At 38.8% G+C, this 21,629-nt stretch overlaps 1 protein-coding gene across 2 annotated transcripts in view; it reads right to left on the reverse strand.

The window, feature by feature from the left end:
* The window catches only part of LOC115221511 (zinc finger protein ZFAT), a 31,487-nt gene extending 17,916 nt beyond the window's left edge, over positions 1-13,571 (reverse strand). The window contains exons 1-2 of one of the 2 annotated variants that reach the window (XM_029791711.2): positions 13,408-13,571; positions 1,345-1,550 (exon numbers count right to left, since the gene is read on the reverse strand). In XM_029791711.2, coding sequence (XP_029647571.1) covers positions 1,345-1,543 — 199 coding nt within the window. In that variant the 5' untranslated portion in view covers positions 1,544-1,550; positions 13,408-13,571. The remainder of the gene's footprint in view (positions 1-1,344; positions 1,551-13,407) is intronic. The other variant, XM_029791712.2, reaches the window with a different exon arrangement.
* Between the last annotated feature and the right edge of the window lie 8,058 nt (positions 13,572-21,629).

Genomic DNA, 21,629 nt, shown 5'->3' on the forward strand with positions numbered 1-21,629 from the left:
GCTAACAATTCTGCCAGCTCGCTGCCTTAAAGGCAAAGTCAAGCCAGACAGTATTTGAACACAGGGATGTAAAAACTGGAACAAATACCACAAAAGCACTTTTTCCAGCTCAGTAAGGATTCTTCCAGGTTGCCCTAAGGTGATCAATTATTGATTACCAAAATCCTAAGTTGAAAACCTATAAGAAATTGAAACCTTCATCTTTTGGTGTTTCAGTTTTTCAATCTGAAAACAGAAGCACTTCATGGCTCTGGTGAGAGAAACTTAATCAGTGTTTGAGGAAAGAGATGGTCAACCCATTTGATGCCAGACCCACCAGGGACCACCTTTGGTTCTCATCAAATCTTTATATATAGAAGTCAAGTTGTGTGTCTGTCTCCTGCGATTTAGATTCCTAACTACTCCCACATTTTGCGGTGCAGTTTAACCAAAACCGGGTATCTTATAGTCGTGATTCATATCAAGCCCTTCTGGGTATTAGCGCACGTCTACGATTTAAAAAAAAATTTACCATCATAATGCATTTTTTTCGCTATTATATAAGGGAAGTAACTCTCTAAAAATGTCTACAATGAGTCAACGATTTAAAAAAAAATTTACCATAATTTTTTTTCCATTTTTTTGCTATAACTCTCTAAAAATGCTTATATAGTTATTTCCCTTACAAACCCGAGCAACGCCGGGCGATACTGCTAGTTATATATAAAGACCTGTTTAAAAATTCACATTTAAATTAAAAGAAGTGTGTACATTAGGGAGTAAGGACAGATTGAAGATTGGTTTTGGTATCTGAGGAATGCAAAACCCATGAATTTGCTCTCCAGATCAACAACCTTTGCCACAGATTTACTCAAACAAGTGGGCAGGTTTTGTTTTTTTTGTTTTCTAATAAACTTTAAGAGAGGGCAGCATACATGACTATTTTCAGGACCCCTGAGAATGTCAAGAGGAAAAGAGAAAGGTAATCTCAGAACGGGGACTGGTGACCAAATATTTGCAACATATCAATTCCTACAGTTCTATATTTAAGAGATGAGGAATTAATAAACATTATTTACATTTGATGGATATTTGTCCTCATCTTGTTTGTTGTTAACACAACGTTTCAGCTGATATACCCTCCAGCCTTCATCAGGTGTCTTGGGGGAATTTCAAACCTGGGTTCTTATTCCTAAGGTATTTTTCAATATTATTATTATTATTATTATTATTCAGGTCACTGCCTGGAATCGAACTTGGAATCTTGGGGTTATTTTACGAAATTCTTCATTCCTTTCAAAATTTCTTGAAATAAAGACAACCTCTTCCAACAGAACTCTAGCAATAAAGAATTAAACAACTTACCTGGGGTACACTGCAAGGCATCGGCGAATTTAATTGAGTCATCAGAGTTTAGAGTTATTGGCACTTCAACTGCTTCAGGTGTGACATCAACTGCTGGTTCCGGCGCTTCGGGAGCGCATTCTTTCTTGTGAATGATGAACAGTTCAATGTCATTGAAGTTGCCTTGGCATTGACCACAAATGAATGTGTCCAAAGGCATCGTTTATCTGGAAAAAAAGAAAAAAAAAAGCAGGAACTTATTATCATAACCATAATTCTTTATCTAACATCTTGTGATATTTATGGGTTGGATGTAGGTCAGGTTAGGTATGGAGGGCATCTTTCTGAGTTCAAATTCCGCTGAGGTCGACTCTGCCTTTCATCCTTTCGGGGTTGATAAATTAAGTACCAGTTACGCACTGGGGTCGATGTAATTGACTTAATCCGTTTGTCTGTCCTTGTTTGTCCTCTCTGTGCTTAGCCCCTTGTGGGTAGTAAAGAAATAGGTATGGAGGGCATCCACTGTTGCAGTGTGTCCCTGTATCCACCATTTGTCAGTATCTGCTCAGGTCATCCCAGGCAACCCACCAAGCTGTGTTCCAGTTAGTCCTCATCACTGTGAGGTACTTCCTCATCCACATGAGACATGCGAAGTCTTAAAGAGACTTGGGCGAACTGGTGCAGTTGTGAACTCACTGGACAAGAGTGTTTGGCGCCACCAATATCTGAGTAGGAGGACATCTTCAGGTTTCTGGTATTCCCTGACTTGCTCTACAGTTGCAAGACTTGGACACTGTCCAGAGCCCTTAGGACACACCTGAACTCCTTTGGTTGAATGTGTATATGACATATCAGTTCTTAGGTCTCTCATGGCCCCTAAGATTATGGCTGCAGCTTAATACATTTTTTGTATACCAGTAATTCACAGGGTTAACTTCCCAGCTACTGGTGGGACCTATTTACAGCTAAGTGGACTGGAACAACGTGAAATGAAGCGTTTTGCTCAACAACACAATGTATCTTCCAGTTCCATAATCAAAAGCAGGACCCTAAGATCCCTGGTTTTCATACACCCTAACCACAAGGTCAAGCACCTTCACTTGTGTTAAAAACCATGTGAGGGCTTCACAATCACAGGGATCTAGGTTCAATCCCACAGCAAGGCCCTTTCAACAAGTGTCTTCTACTCTAGTTCCAGGTCTATAATTACAGACACACTGGTCAGTCTCTCATTAGTTGGTCAGAGATGTTTGAGATGACAGGATAATACGGCCAAGCATCATCTTTCCCCCCCTTACTGGCCCCTGCCTCTTTGCATGGTTCCCCATCCGTGTATTACCCTATACATGCACCCGTGTGGTTCACCTTCCATACATCCCTTTTAGACCCCATCCCACCCCATTGATCCTACTTCCTTATTGTGCAACTCCTGCCACAGGACAACTTTCCCTACCAAACCATTGAACCTTCTGGTATCACTTTGGTGGGGTCACTTTCTTCACTTTCTCTTATATTAGACCTTCCTGCCGCATGGGGCCACTTTTGTGGGCATGCCCTTCTTCACCTCTGTTTAGTTCACTTCATTGGACAACTTTGCAGTTCAGCCCCAAAACCCTCCCCCATTCTAATCGGATGGTTCCCCACAGATCAACCGCATCGACATTACAGCCAATTCTCTCATTTGCCACTACTAAATAATTCATTTATTAATGAATCGGTTACTGTCACTGTTGTAACAATTATGTTATTATTGTTATTAGTATTATTATTATTATTATTGCAGTTGTTCTTATCATCATCATCATCTATATATTGATACAATAGCAACCTGTGTGTCACATTCCAAATTGGAACAAAATCAAAAACCTAATCTATTAAAGAGAAGACATTTATATTATTCATAAGACAGATAAATAAATCATCCACCATGGAAAGCAAATTTGACATTTGCTTTCCTGGCTGGCAGGAGCTCTACAGCAGGATGCGCTTCCTAATTTGTACAGAGGTACAAATACATATTTTAAATTAAGTATGGTAGACACTTTCAGCTGATATACCCTCCAGCCTTCATCGAGTGTCTTGGGGAAATTTCGAACCTGGGTTCTCATTCCTAAGATATTTTTTCGATGTTATTATTATTTACGTCAAATCGTCCAACCCATGCCAGCATGGAAAGCAGACGTTAAACAATGATGATGATTATTATTATTATTCAGGTCACTGCCTGAAATCAAACTCGGAATCTTGGGTTTAGTAGCCTGCGCTCTTAACCACTATGCTATATGCCCGTGGGCAAATATGGAGTGAATTTTAGAGCTTATAAATCTAATATTTTTCTATCCTTCCTTAATACTGGTTCCCATATGCTGCTCATATCTGCACTCGGTCTACTTAGGGGGTTGTTGTGTCCTTGCATACGTGCTGCTTCTTTTACTTTTTGTATTTTCCAGCGGTGTTCCCTGTCTATTATTTTAACTTCATCCAACAGGGGGAGATGGTCACCCCCTGTGATGAAGGCTGGAGGGTATATCAGCCAAAATGTTGTACTAACAACAAACAAGATGAGGACAAATATCCGTCAAATGTAAATAGTGTACATAATTCCTCATCTCTTAAATATAGAACTGTAATATTTCTTTCTTTCTCCTTTTTTGTGAGTATCCATAACTGAATGGGACCACAACTATTCTTCCTTCGCAGGGTCTGTGGGTTCAAGCCTAACCATTTCAACTTTTCTCAGATATGAAAATAAGAATATCAAGATTTAGTAAAGCTTTACCGATGGAGTCATACAGAAATAGAAGATTATCATAATTAAATTATAATTATCATAATTAAATTACGTCTTCAATTTTGTTCTATATTGAGATTGTTTATTTTTTAATATAAAAAATAATAGTTAACGATTCTCAAGGTAAAAGAGGGGACAAAAGTATAACAAGGAATGTAGCTTTCAGAGGTGCTGTTGCCTATGACTGCACATTCAGCACTACCCTGCCTTGGTGGACTTTTACACTGTCTAAAGAATCAAATGTTTGACACAAAATACAATTTCAAAGAAATTATGCATTTCATGGTTCTCTTTTACACTTTTCAAAACAATTAAGTAATTTATCATAAATGTAATTACTTGTATCATTAACGATGTGTGTGACATGGTGACCTCGTATCAAAATAAACAGCACATGACTTTTCAGGTGTGGCCCAGTTAGAATTTTCTTCTGGTTGAGAAGCCCATTCAACTCAAAAGGTCTCTGAATATGAGTGTTCAAGAATGATGAATGAGACACCCATGATTCCAGGGGTGAATTATTCAAACCCCAAAGAAACCCTCTCAACACATGGCTATGGTGCCCCCCCCCAACTACTCCTGCTCATGATCAGAGATGCACATAACGTCAGCCACTAAGGGAAATGCTCAACTGGTGAAGGTCAAACAACTGACAAGCAAATCTGTGGTAGTGAGCAGAATATTTGCTGTAGCCCATCTTTTATACCAAGACGAAACATGTACATGATAACTTGTTGTTATTATTATTACTAAAGTGGCAAGTTGGCAGAATCGTTAGCATGCTGGGCAAAATGCTTAGCAGCATTTCATCCATGTTTATGCTCTGAGTTCAAATTCCACCAAGGTTGATCTTTGCTTCCACCCTTTCAGGGTCATCATCATCATTGTTTAACGTCCGTTTTCCATGCTAGCATGGGTTGGACGATTTTGACTGAGGACTGGCGAACCAGATGGCTGCACCAGGTTCCAATCTTGATCTGGCAGAGTTTCTACAGCTGGATGCCCTTCCTAACGCCAACCACTCCAAAAGCGTAGTGGGTGTTTCTTACATGCCACCGGCATGAGGCCAGTCAGGCGGTACTGGCAACGACCTCGCTCAAATCTTTTTACACATGCCACCGGCACAGGTGCCAGTAAGGTGACACTGGTAACAATCACTCTCAAATGGTGCCTTTTACGTGCCACCGGCATGGAAACCCCTTAGCTGCTCTGGCAACGATCATGCTCGGATGGTACTACCTGTCAAGGATTGAGGTTGATGTAATTGACTTCTCCTTCCCTCAGAATTGCTAACCTGCCCACACACAAAGCCTACCTTCTCTGTTTACCTGCATCTAATTCCACTTACACCTCTTCTGTTGTTACAGCATTTGGAGTTTCTACAGATTCTGTCTTTGCATATCAAGCAAAGCCAATTCTCTGATGATACTAAGGTCTTGTCTTCTTTCCTACTTACTAACACCTTAATCTAGGCCAAGATTTCCTCAAGGATTTCTATAAATTTAAGGTTCTGCATCCACATCGAGCTGTGTGGTTAGGGAGCTTACTTCCTAGCTACATGGATTCGAGTTCAGTCCCACTGCGTGGCACTTTAGGCAGGTGTCTTCTACTATAGCCCCGAGCTTTGTGATTGAATTCGGTAGGCGGAAGTTACTGCTGTGTGTGTATGTGTGCGTATAGCTGCTCAGTACCTCTCCGAAAGAGAGAGAGAGGGAAAATTCTATTATAGATTGAGCTGAGAGAACTCGATGCCAATAACATTACAAAAGGAGCTTTCACAGACAACTGTGATGGCCTGCAGGGTCATAATGAACAAGACAGGGCTGAACTCTGAGTCTTGATGGACCCCTACTATCAGGTTGAAGTTGTTGCTAAACTCAACATTGACTGACACTACTTACTGCACCTTAATACACAGCTTGTACTGCCTTCGTCTACAACTTGTTTTGTCAGTGACCACCAGATTACTCAGTTTGGCACCTTGTTAAGGACCTCCAAATCTACATAGAGTGACTTACTTGAAGCTGAGCATTTCTGCAGTTACCTTACTAAGAAGATAGCATCTCTGACATCCCTTCCAAACATAAAACCAAGCTGCATCTCCTCGAGTCCAACTGCATCAGATCAACTATACAATGGCACCGTGACTTCAATAGCTGCTCTAACAATTTGATGCCTCTGTAATTTCTCTCTCTAAGACATCTCCTTGTCCTGGTTGGTAGATTACAATGACACCGCTGCACCAGTCAGTGCATACAGGACTCTTCCATTGCTAGATTAAGTATCTGGGTGAGACAAGAATATATCTCACTTAGCCTCATACCTATTTCTTTACTACCCACAAGGGGCTAAACACAGAGAGGGCAAACAAATGGATTAAGTCGATTATATCGACCCCAGTGCGTAACTGGTACTTATTGAATCGACCCCGAAAGGATGAAAGGCAAAGTCGACCTCGGCGGAATCTGAACTCAGAATGTAACGGCAGACGAAATACCGCTAAGCATTTCGCCTGTTGTACTATCATTTCTGCCAGATTACCGCCTTAATTACTAAGATTACTTAGCCTCATACCATTAACAACTCAATGACTATTCTTAATGGACCAGTAACTATCCTCACCTTCAAGTCCTTCACTCTGTTACACTGCAGAAAGCTCACCTGCCGTTTCCTCTGTTGGGTCAGCATGTGGTTGACCCTCTTCAGCCCAAGCATTCTCTCATAACAGCACTTCTCTGCTCCTTTCTTGATACCAGCTTTAACAACAAGTATGTCTTCATCATTCTGGATATACTCCTCCCCCAATGACACCTCAGTTTACTCCGGCACCGTCTTATAATCCCGAACACCTCAAATCTCTCATCTTCACATCACAGAACACATGCAAATCTCCTCCTTTCGGTTTTTCCTAGGCTGAGTATACCCGACACCAAGATTCTCTTCTGCCTACTTGATAACGCTCTCTGCTTCTACCTCCCTTCCAGACATTCCAAACCTGTTTCTTAGCCATTATAGATCTATTGTATCACTCCATCATCATGTCACCTGTTTGGCCAGGATCTTACAATGGTGACCATACATCTCACCTGTAGGGATCACAAGGTATTTTATAGCAATTCCAAGTTGCCATCTGCACCATAATGCTAGGTAAGTGCCTGTCTCCTCTTTACTATTATGTGCAACAACTAGAATTTTCTGTGTGTATGCATACATATCATCATCTAACGTCCGCTTTCCATGCTAGCATGGGTTGGATGATTTTGACTGAGGCCTGGCAAACCAGATGGCTGCACCAGGCTCCAATCTTGATCTGGCAGAGTTTCTACAGCTGGATGCCCTTCCTAACGCCAACCACTCCGAGAGTGTAGTGGGTGCTTTATATATATATATATATATTTATATATATATATATATATATATTATATATATATATATATGCAAAGACATCACAAAAACTGTTACTCAGAGTTTCACATTTCTGTTCATCGGACAGTTTTGGTCAAGAACCAAAACTGTCTGATGAACACACACACATGTAATGAACTCTGTCCCTTAAATTCACCTGCAAGGCATTGGTCAGTCCGAAGAAGCAATATTAGAGGACACCAGTTCTAGAATATTCAGAATGGCTCATCGCATATAAGTGTGCCATCAAGCCTTGCTTCCTACATATTTGGTCAATGCCCAAATATATGGCAGCAACAGCCATGCAATAATAATAATTCCACACTGGCCCAGAGGAAATTTTTCTTAAGAACTTCTGATTCACACCTCCCTGCTGTGTTTTTTTTTTTTTTTTAAAGGAAGAAAGATATTGGATAATGTAGTGAGAGATAAACTATGTATGTAAAGCTGGGATGGTCATGGCTAGAAGGCCTTTGATCATAAATCTGTCCAAACAGGACACACAACACATCCTGTTGAACCAAAGTTTACAAGTAGTCATTTAACTCTTCAGCATTAAAACTTGGCATTTCTGGCTTAAATATTCTGTTTTACGTTCAGAATAGTCAGATCAGGCCTCTCACACCTACCCTACAATCATCATCATCATCATCGTTTAACGTCTGCTTTCCATGCTAGCATGGGTTGGACGATTTTGACTGAGGGCTGGCGAACCAGATGGCAGCACCAAGCTCCAGTCTGATCTGGCAGAGTTTCTACAGCTGGATGCCCTTCCTAACGCCAACCACTCCGAGAGTGTAGTGGGTGCTTTTTACGTGCCCCCGGCACGGGACCAGCCAGGTGGTACTGGCAGTGACCTCTCTCTAATCTTTTTACACATGCCACCGGCACAGGTGCCAGTAAGGCAATGCTGGTAACGATCACGTTCGAATGGTGCCCTTTTACGTGCCACCAACACGGAAGCCAGTTAGCCCCTCTGGCAATGACCACGCTCGGATGGTGCTCTCAGCACTCTACTAGCATGGGGCACAAGTGCCAGTAAGGTGACGCTGGTAACGATCACACTCGACTGGTGCCTTTTATGTGCCACTGGCACGGAAGCCGGTTAGCCGCTCTGTCAACGATCACACTCGTATGCTCTTTGCGCCCTGCTAGAAATAAACAATCACATCATCGGAATCTCCAAGTTACAAGACAAAGCATGAATAATTAAAAACCATGGAAATAAATAAGCATTGCATTTAACGATGTCCCTTGATTGCTGATGGGTTGTCTTTTATATCTACAGAAAATGCAAGACATAGAATATAGGCCTTGATGGTAAAGGCAGTACTGTTAGGGCACCAGACAAAATGCCTTGTGGTATTTAATTATGGCCCTTCATGTTACAAGTCCAAATCCCGCCAAGGTCAACCATGTCTTGCTGAGAACATACATCACCAATCAAGTACTCAGGTTGGTTTTAACTAAACTGCACTCCCCTCGAAAAATCTGTGGCTGTGTGCCAGCCAGTAATAGAAATCAATACTCGATAATATTTCTAACAAACACCATTTACAATTATGAAATGAGGCTGGCATTAATTTTTCATCAATGGAAACCGAGAAACACAACCACCACACAATCAATAGTTTCTCACTTACCCTGTCTTCATCACTTCCCCTATAAAGATCCCTACCCCTTCTCTCTTAGATTCTGCTCAGCCCCTTTCAATGAAAAATGTGACCTGATGAGGACGAGAGTCTCTATGTACTCTTACTCTTTTACTTGTTTCAGTCATTTGACTGCGGCCATGCTGGAGCACCGCCTTTTAATTGACCCCGGGACTTATTCTTTGTAAGCCCAGTACTTATTCTAACGGTCTCTTTTGCCGAACCGCTAAGTGACGGGGACGTAAACACACCAGCATCCATTGTCAAACAATGCTAGGGGGACAAACACAAAAACAAAACAAAAAAAAAACACATATATACGACAGGCTTCTTTCAAGTTTCCGTCTACCAAATCCACTCACAAGGCATTGGTCGGCCCGGGGCTATAGCAGAAGACACTTGCCCAAGATGCCACGCAGCGGGACTGAACCCGGAACCATGTGGTTGGTTAGCAAGCTACTTACCACACAGCCACTCCTGCGCCTATGGTTACTCTTCCTGCTAAAAATAGTAGCCAAATCTCTCGAATTACACCCTAGAGTCATAAATAAGGAAAGGGCGCACTGGATGATGTAGGCTTAAATGTAGTCCCTAGAATGAAGGTGGAATGTTTTTGATCATAAGTAGGTCTGCTTGCAATTAGTGTTAACCTGAGATTTACTTTTTTCCTTCCTGTATCTCAGTCAGGCCAGACACAACTCTTTACACCTTTGGTTGTCTCGTGTATATCCTGCTGATGTTTGTCATACATCAACTATGACATAACAGTGAAGTGGCAGAGTTGATAGGGCATCAGACGAATATTTTGCAAGATTTCTTTTTAGCTCTCTGTGTCCTGAATTCAAGGCCCACTGTCTGTCTCTGCACAAACAGGTCCTTGAAGATTTGGAAAAAAAAAACAGTAAGAGGTTTGGGTTTGTAAAGTCCTTAAGGTAAAGCCCAAGAAATTTAGCTTATCATTCTATGTGTGTGTGTTTGTATGCAATAGTTGTGAGCACCACCCTCATATCAGCAGTCATTCATTTCTGGTTTTCTGTGAAAACATGTCCAGCTGTGGGAAAATACCTTGTTTAGAAACAGGTACTGGGTTGGCGGTAGGAAAGGCATCCAGCCATAGAAAATCTGCTTCAACGAATTCAGTCTGACCCATGCAAGCATGGAAAAGTGGACGTTAAAACTGATGCTTCTTCTCATGACAGAACACCATGGCAAAAGATGAGGATGCAAGGGCAGTGTCAGCCTGTCTCCTCAGTGTGGAAGAGCGAGCCTCTACATGGTTGCTCTATTTGCTAGAAATAGCAGTATCCAGACATCGTTGATTATAGGTCTGCTCAGTGAAGGATCATTTGGAGCTAGACAACATTTTGTCACAGTAGCAATTCCTATACCATACCCACACAGATACTCAATTCACTTTCACACGGGTAACTAGGAGAAATACAACAAAAATTCAAAAGTAAACACAATTTTGGCTCCCTACTTTAAGTTTGGGAGACTGCACTTAACTGTATAGCGTTTATGCAGAAAGCATTCCAAGGAAATTTCCTTGGGTCGTATAATTATCCTTGTCGAACATAACGAAAATATATCTCAAATAAAAAACCGATTTAAACACATCCGTATTTTTATTATCAAAAACACTAGACTAATACGAGGTCACCCTTCTTCCCATTGCATCATTAGACATCTATTTCCAGTGTAGCTAAATCCATTAAGTGCAGGACTTCAGAAAATAACATTGCTACCTTTCATATATTTATTAATTTATTCTTCAATGGGTGAGAGGAATGGCCACCACCCATTAAGTGTTGAAATCTTCCGAGAGGAAAGGCGGAAGTTTATTTCGGAGAGGACCCCCTGGCCCCGATTGCGTGCAACAAGAGGGGCTCTCTGCCAAAGGGCACTCACGAGAGAGATTTAAGCACTACAAGCCACGAACAGGAAACGGTCTCTCCGACGACGGGCTTCCGTGTAGTTTCCGTCTCATCTTCGTTCAAGCCGCCATGCAGTCTAACAGAACCTGGTATCGTTTAAGGCCACAGCAATTTCTTTTCTTTCTTTGGATTAATGTCTTCTAACCGCAGCACTTTAATCTTGTTGTAAACCTAAAACTTATTTTGATGTCATTTCACAAAATTTAGGACGAAAAATAGACAGTTTCATAAACCAAATATTTTAAAAAAATTTTGCAGCTTCTATACAGAGTTGCTTTGAGTTCATTATAATTCCATTCCTGTCTAAAATGCATTATATATATATATATATACATATATAAAATAGGAATATAAACTAGCCACAACACTTGGCAGGGAGCCTCTACTAGGTCACTTAATCCGGTAGAAATGGCAGCTTAATCGCCCTCTATTGTCGTAAAAGGATACAATAGGTAATCTAAACCTAAACAACACGGTATGGCCATGGCTTGAACGCCTCTGATCATAGGTCTCCTTAGTAAGTGATGACCTAGGGCTAAACAGACACTTTAAATGCAAAGTTGATCTCTAGGCGGGATTTGAACAGATAGAATTTTAGAACCTTAACAGGAAAGAGAGAGAAATAATGAGGATTCGGTCCCGGGAGGGAGGGTAATTAATTGTGTATAATAAACAACATAATTAGACGGATATTATTAATATTTATTAGAATCAGATAAATGGCACGTGCTAGGAGTCGAAATTAATTTTTTAAAAAAAGGGAAAAAAGACCACAGTACAAAGAGATGGAAAAGAACGGAAGACAGCACATGGAAACGATGAGGGGGGAAGAAAAAACCATAGAATTAAAGCAATTTTATACTCTGTTGATTTTTTTATCATGGATTGGAAAAAAAAAAATTCTACGTTCGATCTTTTATGGACGGCAAAAGATGGAAATATACATAAATATATTCTACAACTACATGTATTGATTATATATATATATCCGTTTCCCATTCGTATATCCAAACGTGCGTGTATATATCTGTATATATATACATATATATATAGGTGTGTGTATATATATATATATAGGTGGTATATATATATATATATATAGGTGTGTATATATATATATATATAGGTGTGTATATATATATATATAGGTGTGTATATATATATATATAGGTGTGTATATATATATATATGGTGTGTATATATATATATATATAGGTGTGTCTATATATATATAATATATTATATAATATATATATATATATAGATGGTGTGTGATATATATGTATATATATCGTGGAGCTGCTGATTCAGTTAGTCGCTAATTTCTTGTTACGTGAGATCCTCCAGGTACCAAAAAGATGGAATATATAAATGACTATACCACGGTAAGGTGTGTATATGTGACAGAGGAGAGAGAGAGTGTGTGTGTGTATATATATATTATATATACACACCACAGTGTATATATGTGTGTGTGTACATTATACTGTAAATTTAGGGTGAATATTTGATAAGTGTAAGCATCTGTGTATGCCAGATAGTGGCAGAGGTGAGAGAGAATATATCAAATAAAATTAAAAACAGAACACAAAGGATGTGTGTATATTATACACACACATATATATATATATATATATATGTGTGTGTATATATACACACGAAGACTGAAGGCTCCCAGTATAGGTTATTATAATTCGCTGTCAGTGACGGTTTACAAATTGTAAACGATTCTGTGTTTGTGGTGGAAATCAATTCTTGGTTAATGAAGTCTTTTTGAGATGGAAAAAAATGTTGCAGTCGTTTCATATTTCGGTTCCAGGTGGAAGTCGGACGAGACACAATAAACAAGGTGTACACAAAGCAGGTAAATTAATTAATTAGAATGAAAGAAAGGAAGGAAAAATGATGAGAGAGAAGGAAGCGAAGAGAAGCCAGAAGCGAAACCTTTGCTGAATCGTTCAAGTAGAGCTGAATACGGACACACAGAGGCATCCAAACATGACCATCGCTAAATCTTGTCGAAACGAAAGAACGGAGCAACAACGAAAAGGACATATTAATTGACGATGCAATCCGGTCGTTAATTTCGCAAAAGAATCCCCGGACATTTTCGGGAGAATATATTTAGACGAGAATCCGAAACCGCCCGAATTTTAAACCAAATTTTTTTACCAGCTCAGTTTTAAAATCGCGAGAGCTAGGCTCAAGATCGCACAATGTACCCGTCGGACTATATTCCACATTGATTCTAAATCGGCAATGGGAAAATTTACAAAAATGCAATCGTAGCTTTGTCGCTTACCTTAAATAATGTTTGCAACGAATAGGAATAAATAAATTAGAACACCATCGCTCCGTATCCTTTCTAGATGCGGCTACAAAATGGCTTCCACTTTGTTCTCGACATGTAACGTAGCCAAGTCACGTGGTCTGTCTTTGCAATGAGGCAGGTCAGGGGTTCCAACCCACGTCTCGGAAGACACACATATACACACACACACACATATCTACTATTATTTTATTTATTTTATTGGTTTCAGTCGTTGCACTGCAGGCCATGTTGGGGATTTTTTCAAGTTGAACATTATCAGCTCAACGATTTATTTTTATCAATCTTTGTGGTTTAAGATAAACTTTCTTAACGCAAAGGGACGCAACTCGACGTCCTGTTTTTACCTCGACACACGAATACAACAAGCACATAGACATATCTATATACATGTGCATGTGAAATGCTATATATATATATATATAATATATATATATATGCGTATATATATGTATGTGTATATATGTATGTATGTGTATATATGTATGTGTATATATGTATGTATGTGTATATATATGTATGTATGTGTATATATGTATGTATGTTGTATATATATGTATGTCTATATATATATATGCTATGTATGTATATATATATGTATGTATATATATATATATGTATGTATAAATATATATGTATGTATATATGTGTGCGTGTATATATATATATATATTAAATATATATATATATATATAATAAATATTATATATATATATAATATATAAATATATATATATAAATATATATATATAAATATATATATATAAATATATATATATATAAATATATATATATATAAATATATATATATATATATATATATATATATATATATATATATATATATATATATATATATATTATTGTATGTATGTATGTATGTATGCATATATACAGAGAGGGAGAGAGAGGGGGGTAGCGTTGAGTTCCGTGTTCCTGCTTTTCGACAACGATCGTGTTGAAAAGCGGGACCGCGAAACCCAACTCGCTGCGATTGTAACCCGCACACATACCGATATGATATATAAACTAAATGCATTTGTAACGAATTAGAGTCGGGGATTAGCTTGTGCGCCAAAACCTGTAATTTTTTTCTGATGTGTTTTTTTAAGTATCAAAGATTACGAAACTGATTAAGTAAATAAATAAAAAAAGATTGGGATTTCCCCGAAAAATCTTTCCGTAATTTTTCGGTCTTTGACATACTTTTCGAAAAAATATTTTTTTTCTTCAGATCTATCTTTACAACATCTGTTAATAGTTTTATAGTATGAGTTTATAGTTCTTCGAAAATATGCATATTTCATAAATCTAAAAAACAAAAATTGCAAAAAACTGAAACCGAAAAAATTTTTGACAGTGGGAAGGGTGGTTCGAAACACCAACTCAGGTGTTTATTTTATTTTATTTTATTTCCAAATTCATGTTCTGTAATGCTTAAGATAATTTCCGACTCTATTCTTCACGAATGCCTATATAGAAACCAATCTTTTACAATTGTATATAAATAATTATACACGGTGGAAGATCCTCTCCACAAAGTAATTTAAACCCGTGGCTACCCAGGTGCAGCACAATCTTGGGGTAAAATATATTTTAGCTGAGTAAAATGTTTAGTATTACTTTTCAAGGTTTTGTTTCTGTTATTTTTCCTTTTGTCCCAGCAGGAATTCGTATTTCTGACGATGGAGAGAAAGCTCTCCCTATCTCTTCCTCATTCTTGCAGGAAGCGAAATCTCATGAAGGAACCTTAGAATTCTAAACAAAACATCACAGCAATGGAATATAATCGAACCATCTTCTGGATCGATTTTGTCTCCGATCATCAGATCATCATCATCATCAGTTTACTTTAATAAAGAATTCAAGGACTGTTTGTTTATTTTGATATTTTGGAAAAAAATATAAAGGCACTGGTCGAAAGCATGGTATTTCTAACGTAAACACACCTTTTAATGGATTTCTTGGTTTATGCAAAAAATGGCGCGGTTTTGGTCGGGTTTCAGGCGAAAATAAACAAACATTTGAAATGTTTTTATGCAGCTAAAATATATTTTAGCTATAATTCCCTTATATTGTTAACAGCCTATCGATAAGATTGCAATCATATATTTATATATTGTTACATAATTTTTTGGTTCGTTATTTCAATACTTAATTTTCGTAAATATTTCTTAGTTCTAAATCTTATCAATAATTCTATATTGACAATTAAAGAAATTATCTTTAAAATCTGACGGTCAAAGTGAAAAGATCCATTAAATCAAGTACCTAAATCTCAAAGAGATCCAGTATTTGAATGGTGCTTTGTTTTTATCGACCCCGAAAGGGGAAAAAAAAAGAGACAAAATTGGATTCGACAACATTCGAACTCAGAACGTAATGGGCTGTAACGAGTTTTCATTTTCATTTTTGAAAAACTTTTGATTTGACATCGTTTTAATTGATTTAAGCAAAATAAATAATTTTAAAAAAAAGGATTTTCGTAAATGGAATCGCATCAAATGATAAACACGTTTTGGTTTTCACAGCGTGTTCGTCTCTCTTTTGGCTTTCATGTAATAACATTCTTCCATTCACATCTAGGATGCTTTATAGGAAGAATTCTATAACAAACCAAGTACTTAAATGAGGGTTTATTTTATTATTATTAACCCCGAAAAGATAAACAGGTTATTTGGGAATTCTGCAGAATTCGAACTCAACACTGAAGGGGAGATAACTAAGTACTTCTGCTTCAAAACCTGATCTGACTCCAAGAATATTCTTAACCCTTTCGTTACTGTATTTATTTCGAGATGCTCTCTGTTTCTTTTAATTAATTTTAAATATAACAAAGAATTTAGTAAAATAATTTGGTTATCATTCAGTTAGTGTTAAGAACATAAATTGTGACTAAGGTTTGGTGGAAGATTTTAATTCCAAACTTTTGAAAACAAGACATTTGTACTACAGAGCCAGAGCCGGTTTTGGCCGAGTCTACAGCAGTGGTTTTCAACCAGGGTTCCGCCAGTACAGTCCAGGGGTTCCGCAAGAAGTTACAAAACTTCTAAAATCGGCTGTAATTTTTAATTCTCCTGTGCAGATATGTGTGCATAAGACTATTAAATTATTGCACAGGGGTTCCTCGAGCCAATGGAACGTTTCCTTGGGGTTTCGCTCCATCAAAAAGTTTGAAAAGCACTGGTCTACAGAAACGAAAGGGAATCGGTTTCATCAGCAAAGTTTAAATTAAAAATGTTTCGGTAAAACTTCTTTTGAGAAAATATAATCCTTGTAATATATATATTTTTATATATTATTGATAGCTTTATAATTTATAAACGTGGGATAATTCATTTTTGGAATTGGATCTCGAAGTGCATATGAAGCTATAAATAGTACTCTTTTACTTGTTTCAGTCATTTGGCTGTGGCCATGCTGGAGCACCGCTTTTAGTCAATCGAGAAAATCGACCCCGGGACTTATTCTTTTGTAAGCCCAGTACTTATTCTATTGGTCTCTTTTGCCGAACCGCTAAGTTATAGGGATGTAAACTCACTAGCATCGGTTGTCAAGCAATGTTGGGGGGACAAACACAGACACACACACACACACATATATATATATATATATATATATATATACGACGGGCTTCTTTCAGTTTCCGTCTACCAAATCTACTCACAAGGCTTTGGTCGGCCTGAGGCTATAGTAGAAGACACTTGCCCAAGGTGCCACGCAGTGGGACTGAACCCAGAACCATGTGGTTTGTAAGCAAGCTACTTACTACACAGTCACTCCTACACCTATATAGGGGAAATTTTGCAAGTACATCCCCACCCGGTTCACAAAGAAAAAAGCAATCTCGGATACGTAATAGGGGAGAGAGGTATTTAAGTAATTACCGAAAGAGGGAGGAAAATCGTTTTGGAGTATTTCATGGTCAGTTCCTAATTATAACGGTAAATCGTAAATGTTGGGTTGAAAAACTCTTTTAGATAGAAAAAGTCGAAGGCCACCTGTAGGACTCAGACTCACCTCTCCTGTAAACATATATGAAACGCATATAGAAGTATGTATGTATACATACATACTTGTATATGCGCTTCATATACACAGTTATACATTTTGTATTTTCTGGAATACAAATTGACATAGCATATGGTCTAAACCTGTACTGTAAGCATTTGAACATTGTTTCATATATATTTATATATATACATACATTTAATATATATTATATATATACATACATACATTATATATATATATATTATATATATATATATATATCGCCGCCGCCGCAGCACCACCACACACCTATGGCACTGGCACCGTTAGCTACAATGGCGAGGATGGCTCAGTGGTTAGAGCGTCGAGCTTACGATCGTGAGGTTGTGAGCTCGAATCCCGGACCGGGCTGCGTGTTGTGTTCTTGAGCAAGACACTTTATTTCACATTGCTCCAGTTCACTCAGCTGTAGTAATGAGTTGCGACGTCACAGGTACCAGGCTGTATCGACCTTTGTCTTTCCCTTGGATAACACTGGTGGCGTGGAAGAGGGGAGGCTGGTATGCATGGGCGACTGCTGGTCTTCCATAAAAACAACCTGCCCAGACTTGTGCCTCAGAGGGAAACTCTCTAGGTGCAAACCCAGGTCACTCATGACCGAAGGGGGTCTTTACCCTTTATATATATATATATATATATATATATATATATATAGATAGTTAATCCAAACATGAAAACACAACAATGCGAGGACGTGGAACAAATATAGTATTATTGGATGCTAAGGGAAGAAGGAGGGTTTAACGTTTCGAGCGGTGTTCTTCCTCGGAAACATAGGAGAAGGAAAGATCCAGAGAAGGGAAGACAGAGGAAAAAAAATCGCCAACGGTACACACAAAGTCACATTTTGAAAGTGTATATATATATATATATAATGTATGTATGTATATAATTATATATATACATACACACACACACACACATGTATATATATAAGTGAAACTAAATGAAATTGCTGTCTACTCCACATCCAGGCTTGGTCTTCTGGTGTTGGTGCCACTTAAAGAACACCCGTGTGATGCTGCATTAACAGAGCCATGCCAGTGCAATGTAAACCCACCCATTCTGGTGTACACTCTGTTAAATGGTTGGCATTAGGAAGGGCATCCAGCCATAGAAACCATGCCACATCAGACAATTGAAATCTGGACAGGGCTCTGCTAGCCAGCCCCCTGTGAAATCGTCCAACCCATACCAGCATAGAAAGAGGACACTAAACAATGATGATGATAATGTAGCATGCATATATATATATTATATATATATATATATATTATATATATATACATCATCATCATCATCGTTTAACATCTGCTTTCCATGCTAGCATGGGTTGGACAGGAGAGCCAGCTGCTACCCACCAGGCTCCTATCTGATCTGGCAAGGGTTCTACAGATGGATGCCCTTCCTAATGCCAGCCACTCCGAGAGTGTAGTGGGTGCTTTTTACATGCCACTTGCATAGTAGCCAGTCAGGGGACACTGGCCACAGTTACGATTTTGGCTTTACTTGACTCAACAGGTCTTCTCAAGCATATCATATTGCCCGACACATCAAGGGTACTCTTAAAAGGGCCAGACATGCAACACTGACATCAGCCATGGCTGTGATTTCAATTTAGTTGCCGGGTCTTCTCAGTCACTGCATATCTCCAAAGGTCTCAGTCTCCTGTCATTGCCTCTGTGAAGCCCAGCGTTCAAAGATCATGCTTCACTACCACGTCCCATGTCTTCCTGAGCCTAATTCTTCCACAGGTTCCTTCCATAGTTAGGGTGTAGCACTTCCTCACACAGCTGTCCTCATCCATACATAACACATGACCATACCAGTACAGTCGTCTCTCTTGCACACCACAGCTGATGCTTCTTATGTCCAACATTTCTCTCAGGACACTCACACTCTGTCATGTATACACACTGACATTATACATCCAGCGGATCATACTAGCTTCATTTCTTTCAAGCCTACACATGTCCTCAGCAGTCACGGCCCATGTTTCACTGCTGTGTAGCATGGCAGTTTGCACACATGCATCATACATTCTACCTTTCATCCTGAGCGAGAGGCCCTTTCTTACCAGAATAGGTAGGAGCTCAGGCTATTCTTATTCTAGCCGCTACACTCCCAAAGCAACCACCCCCATTACAGACTTGGTCGCCTAGGTAGCAGAAGCTATCAACTACCCCTAGATTTTCCCCCTGGCATGCAATGCATATATATATAGAGACAGACAGACAGACAAATAATATTATTTATTAAATCATAAAGAGGAATGTGTATTTTATTAAACAAATTCTTTTCAAGATAATTAACTGCAAATAATTAAATATAAAACTAATTGCTATTCATTAGCTGTGGATTCTTCACAGGCCCCTGATTGTGCAGCAAATAAAGATTAGAGTGTACATAAAATGTCTCTATAATATATACATATAATGTTCTATAAGGCATACATACACATGCACACACAATTATATATGTCTATATAAAGCATATGTGCACACACACACACACACACACACACACACACACACACACACCACACAAAGTCTTCTGTTATTGCATTATTAGCAATAACACCATTTTCTACCAGATGGCATTTAAATGTTGAACAATAAAGAACTGGTGGGTGACAGGAATTTGCTTCTGCAAGCTTCCAGCATCACCAAAGCAAATAATAACATACCAACATAACTTAGATTAAATTTGGAAAGAGAGAAAGAACTTGCATGGTGTTGTTCTTGTTGTCTGTTTCCTTTTGGGTCAATTCTGATTGAGGAGCCCAGAGTGAATCAAACCTGTTCCAATCATGACCATCTCAAATTGGTCATCTTCACTTATTATAGCCGTTTCAATTAATACTTAATAATTTAATTTCAAATTTGTGTATTAAAAGAGAGACAGAGAAATATCACCATCATCATCATCATCATTTAATGTCTGTTTTCCATGCTGGCATGGGTTGGACAGTTTGATTGGAACTGGCTCCAGTCTGATCTGGCATGGTTTCTTCAGCTGGATGCCCTTCCTAACGCCAACCACTCTGAGAGTGTGGTGGGTGCTTTTATGTGCCACCGGCACAGGAGCCAGAGGAGGCTGGCAACGACAACGATTGTTTGGTGCTTTTTGGCAGCGCTGGTGTTGGTCACGTTTGGATGGTGCTTTTTACGTGGGTGAGTCAAAAAGTAATGCCATTTTCTTTTATTTCATGTGAAGTTTTTGATAAAAATAACTGAAGATTTTCCCAGCTATAAATGATTCTATCATTTACATTCTGAAATATTTTGTTTCTTACTTTTCAGGTTTTTAGACTGGAAAGGAAAATCCAAAGTGGCTGCCTCCTTAGAGTTACGTCAAAAACAAAGAACAGTGATTGAATTTCTTGTTACTGATGGGAAAAAACCTCTGTGAACATTCACCAATGATTACAAAATGTCTTTGAGGACAATACTTTAGATTATAGCAATATTATGCAGGTGGGTCTGTCGTTTGAAAGATGAAAAAGTGGGAACTGTGAGTGTAGACGATTAACCCTGTTCTGGCCATCCGTCTGTCCGTCCGTCCGCTTCTGTGAATCCTTCCAATAAAGCAAAAACAGATGCTCTGATCAGAGAAGACAGGCGCTTAACTCTCGATGAGTTGGCAGAAAACCTTGGAGTGAGCCATGGAAGTGCCTACAATATTGTCGAATCACTTGGCTTTTCAAAAGAGTGTGACCGTTGGGTACTGAAAGAGCTGACTGACACGGTCAATGCCTGCAATCACCACATTTAGCGCCTTCAGACTATCATCTCTTCGGCCCCATGAAAGAAGATATGAGAGGCAAACATTATTCCAGTGACGAGGAAGTGAAAACTGTAGTGAAGAAGTGGCTCAAAGAACAGTCAACAGAATTTTACGGGGCAGGGATACATACTCTCATTCGAAGGTGAGACGTTGCTATTGAGAGAAACGGTGACTATGTTGAGGAGTAGGGATGTGATCCACAGAGGGGCCAGCTCCATTTTGATGTATGATACATGTTCCTGTGTTGGTGATTATAACTGTCCTAAACAAAATGGCATTACTTTTTGACTCACCCTCGTATATATACAAACTATGCCATCTTAATTCCGAGCAATGCTGGGTATCTCTGCTAGGAG

Source organism: Octopus sinensis, linkage group LG18 (assembly GCF_006345805.1).
Source record: "Octopus sinensis linkage group LG18, ASM634580v1, whole genome shotgun sequence".
In the NCBI taxonomy this organism is placed as follows: Eukaryota; Metazoa; Mollusca; class Cephalopoda; order Octopoda; family Octopodidae; genus Octopus; species Octopus sinensis.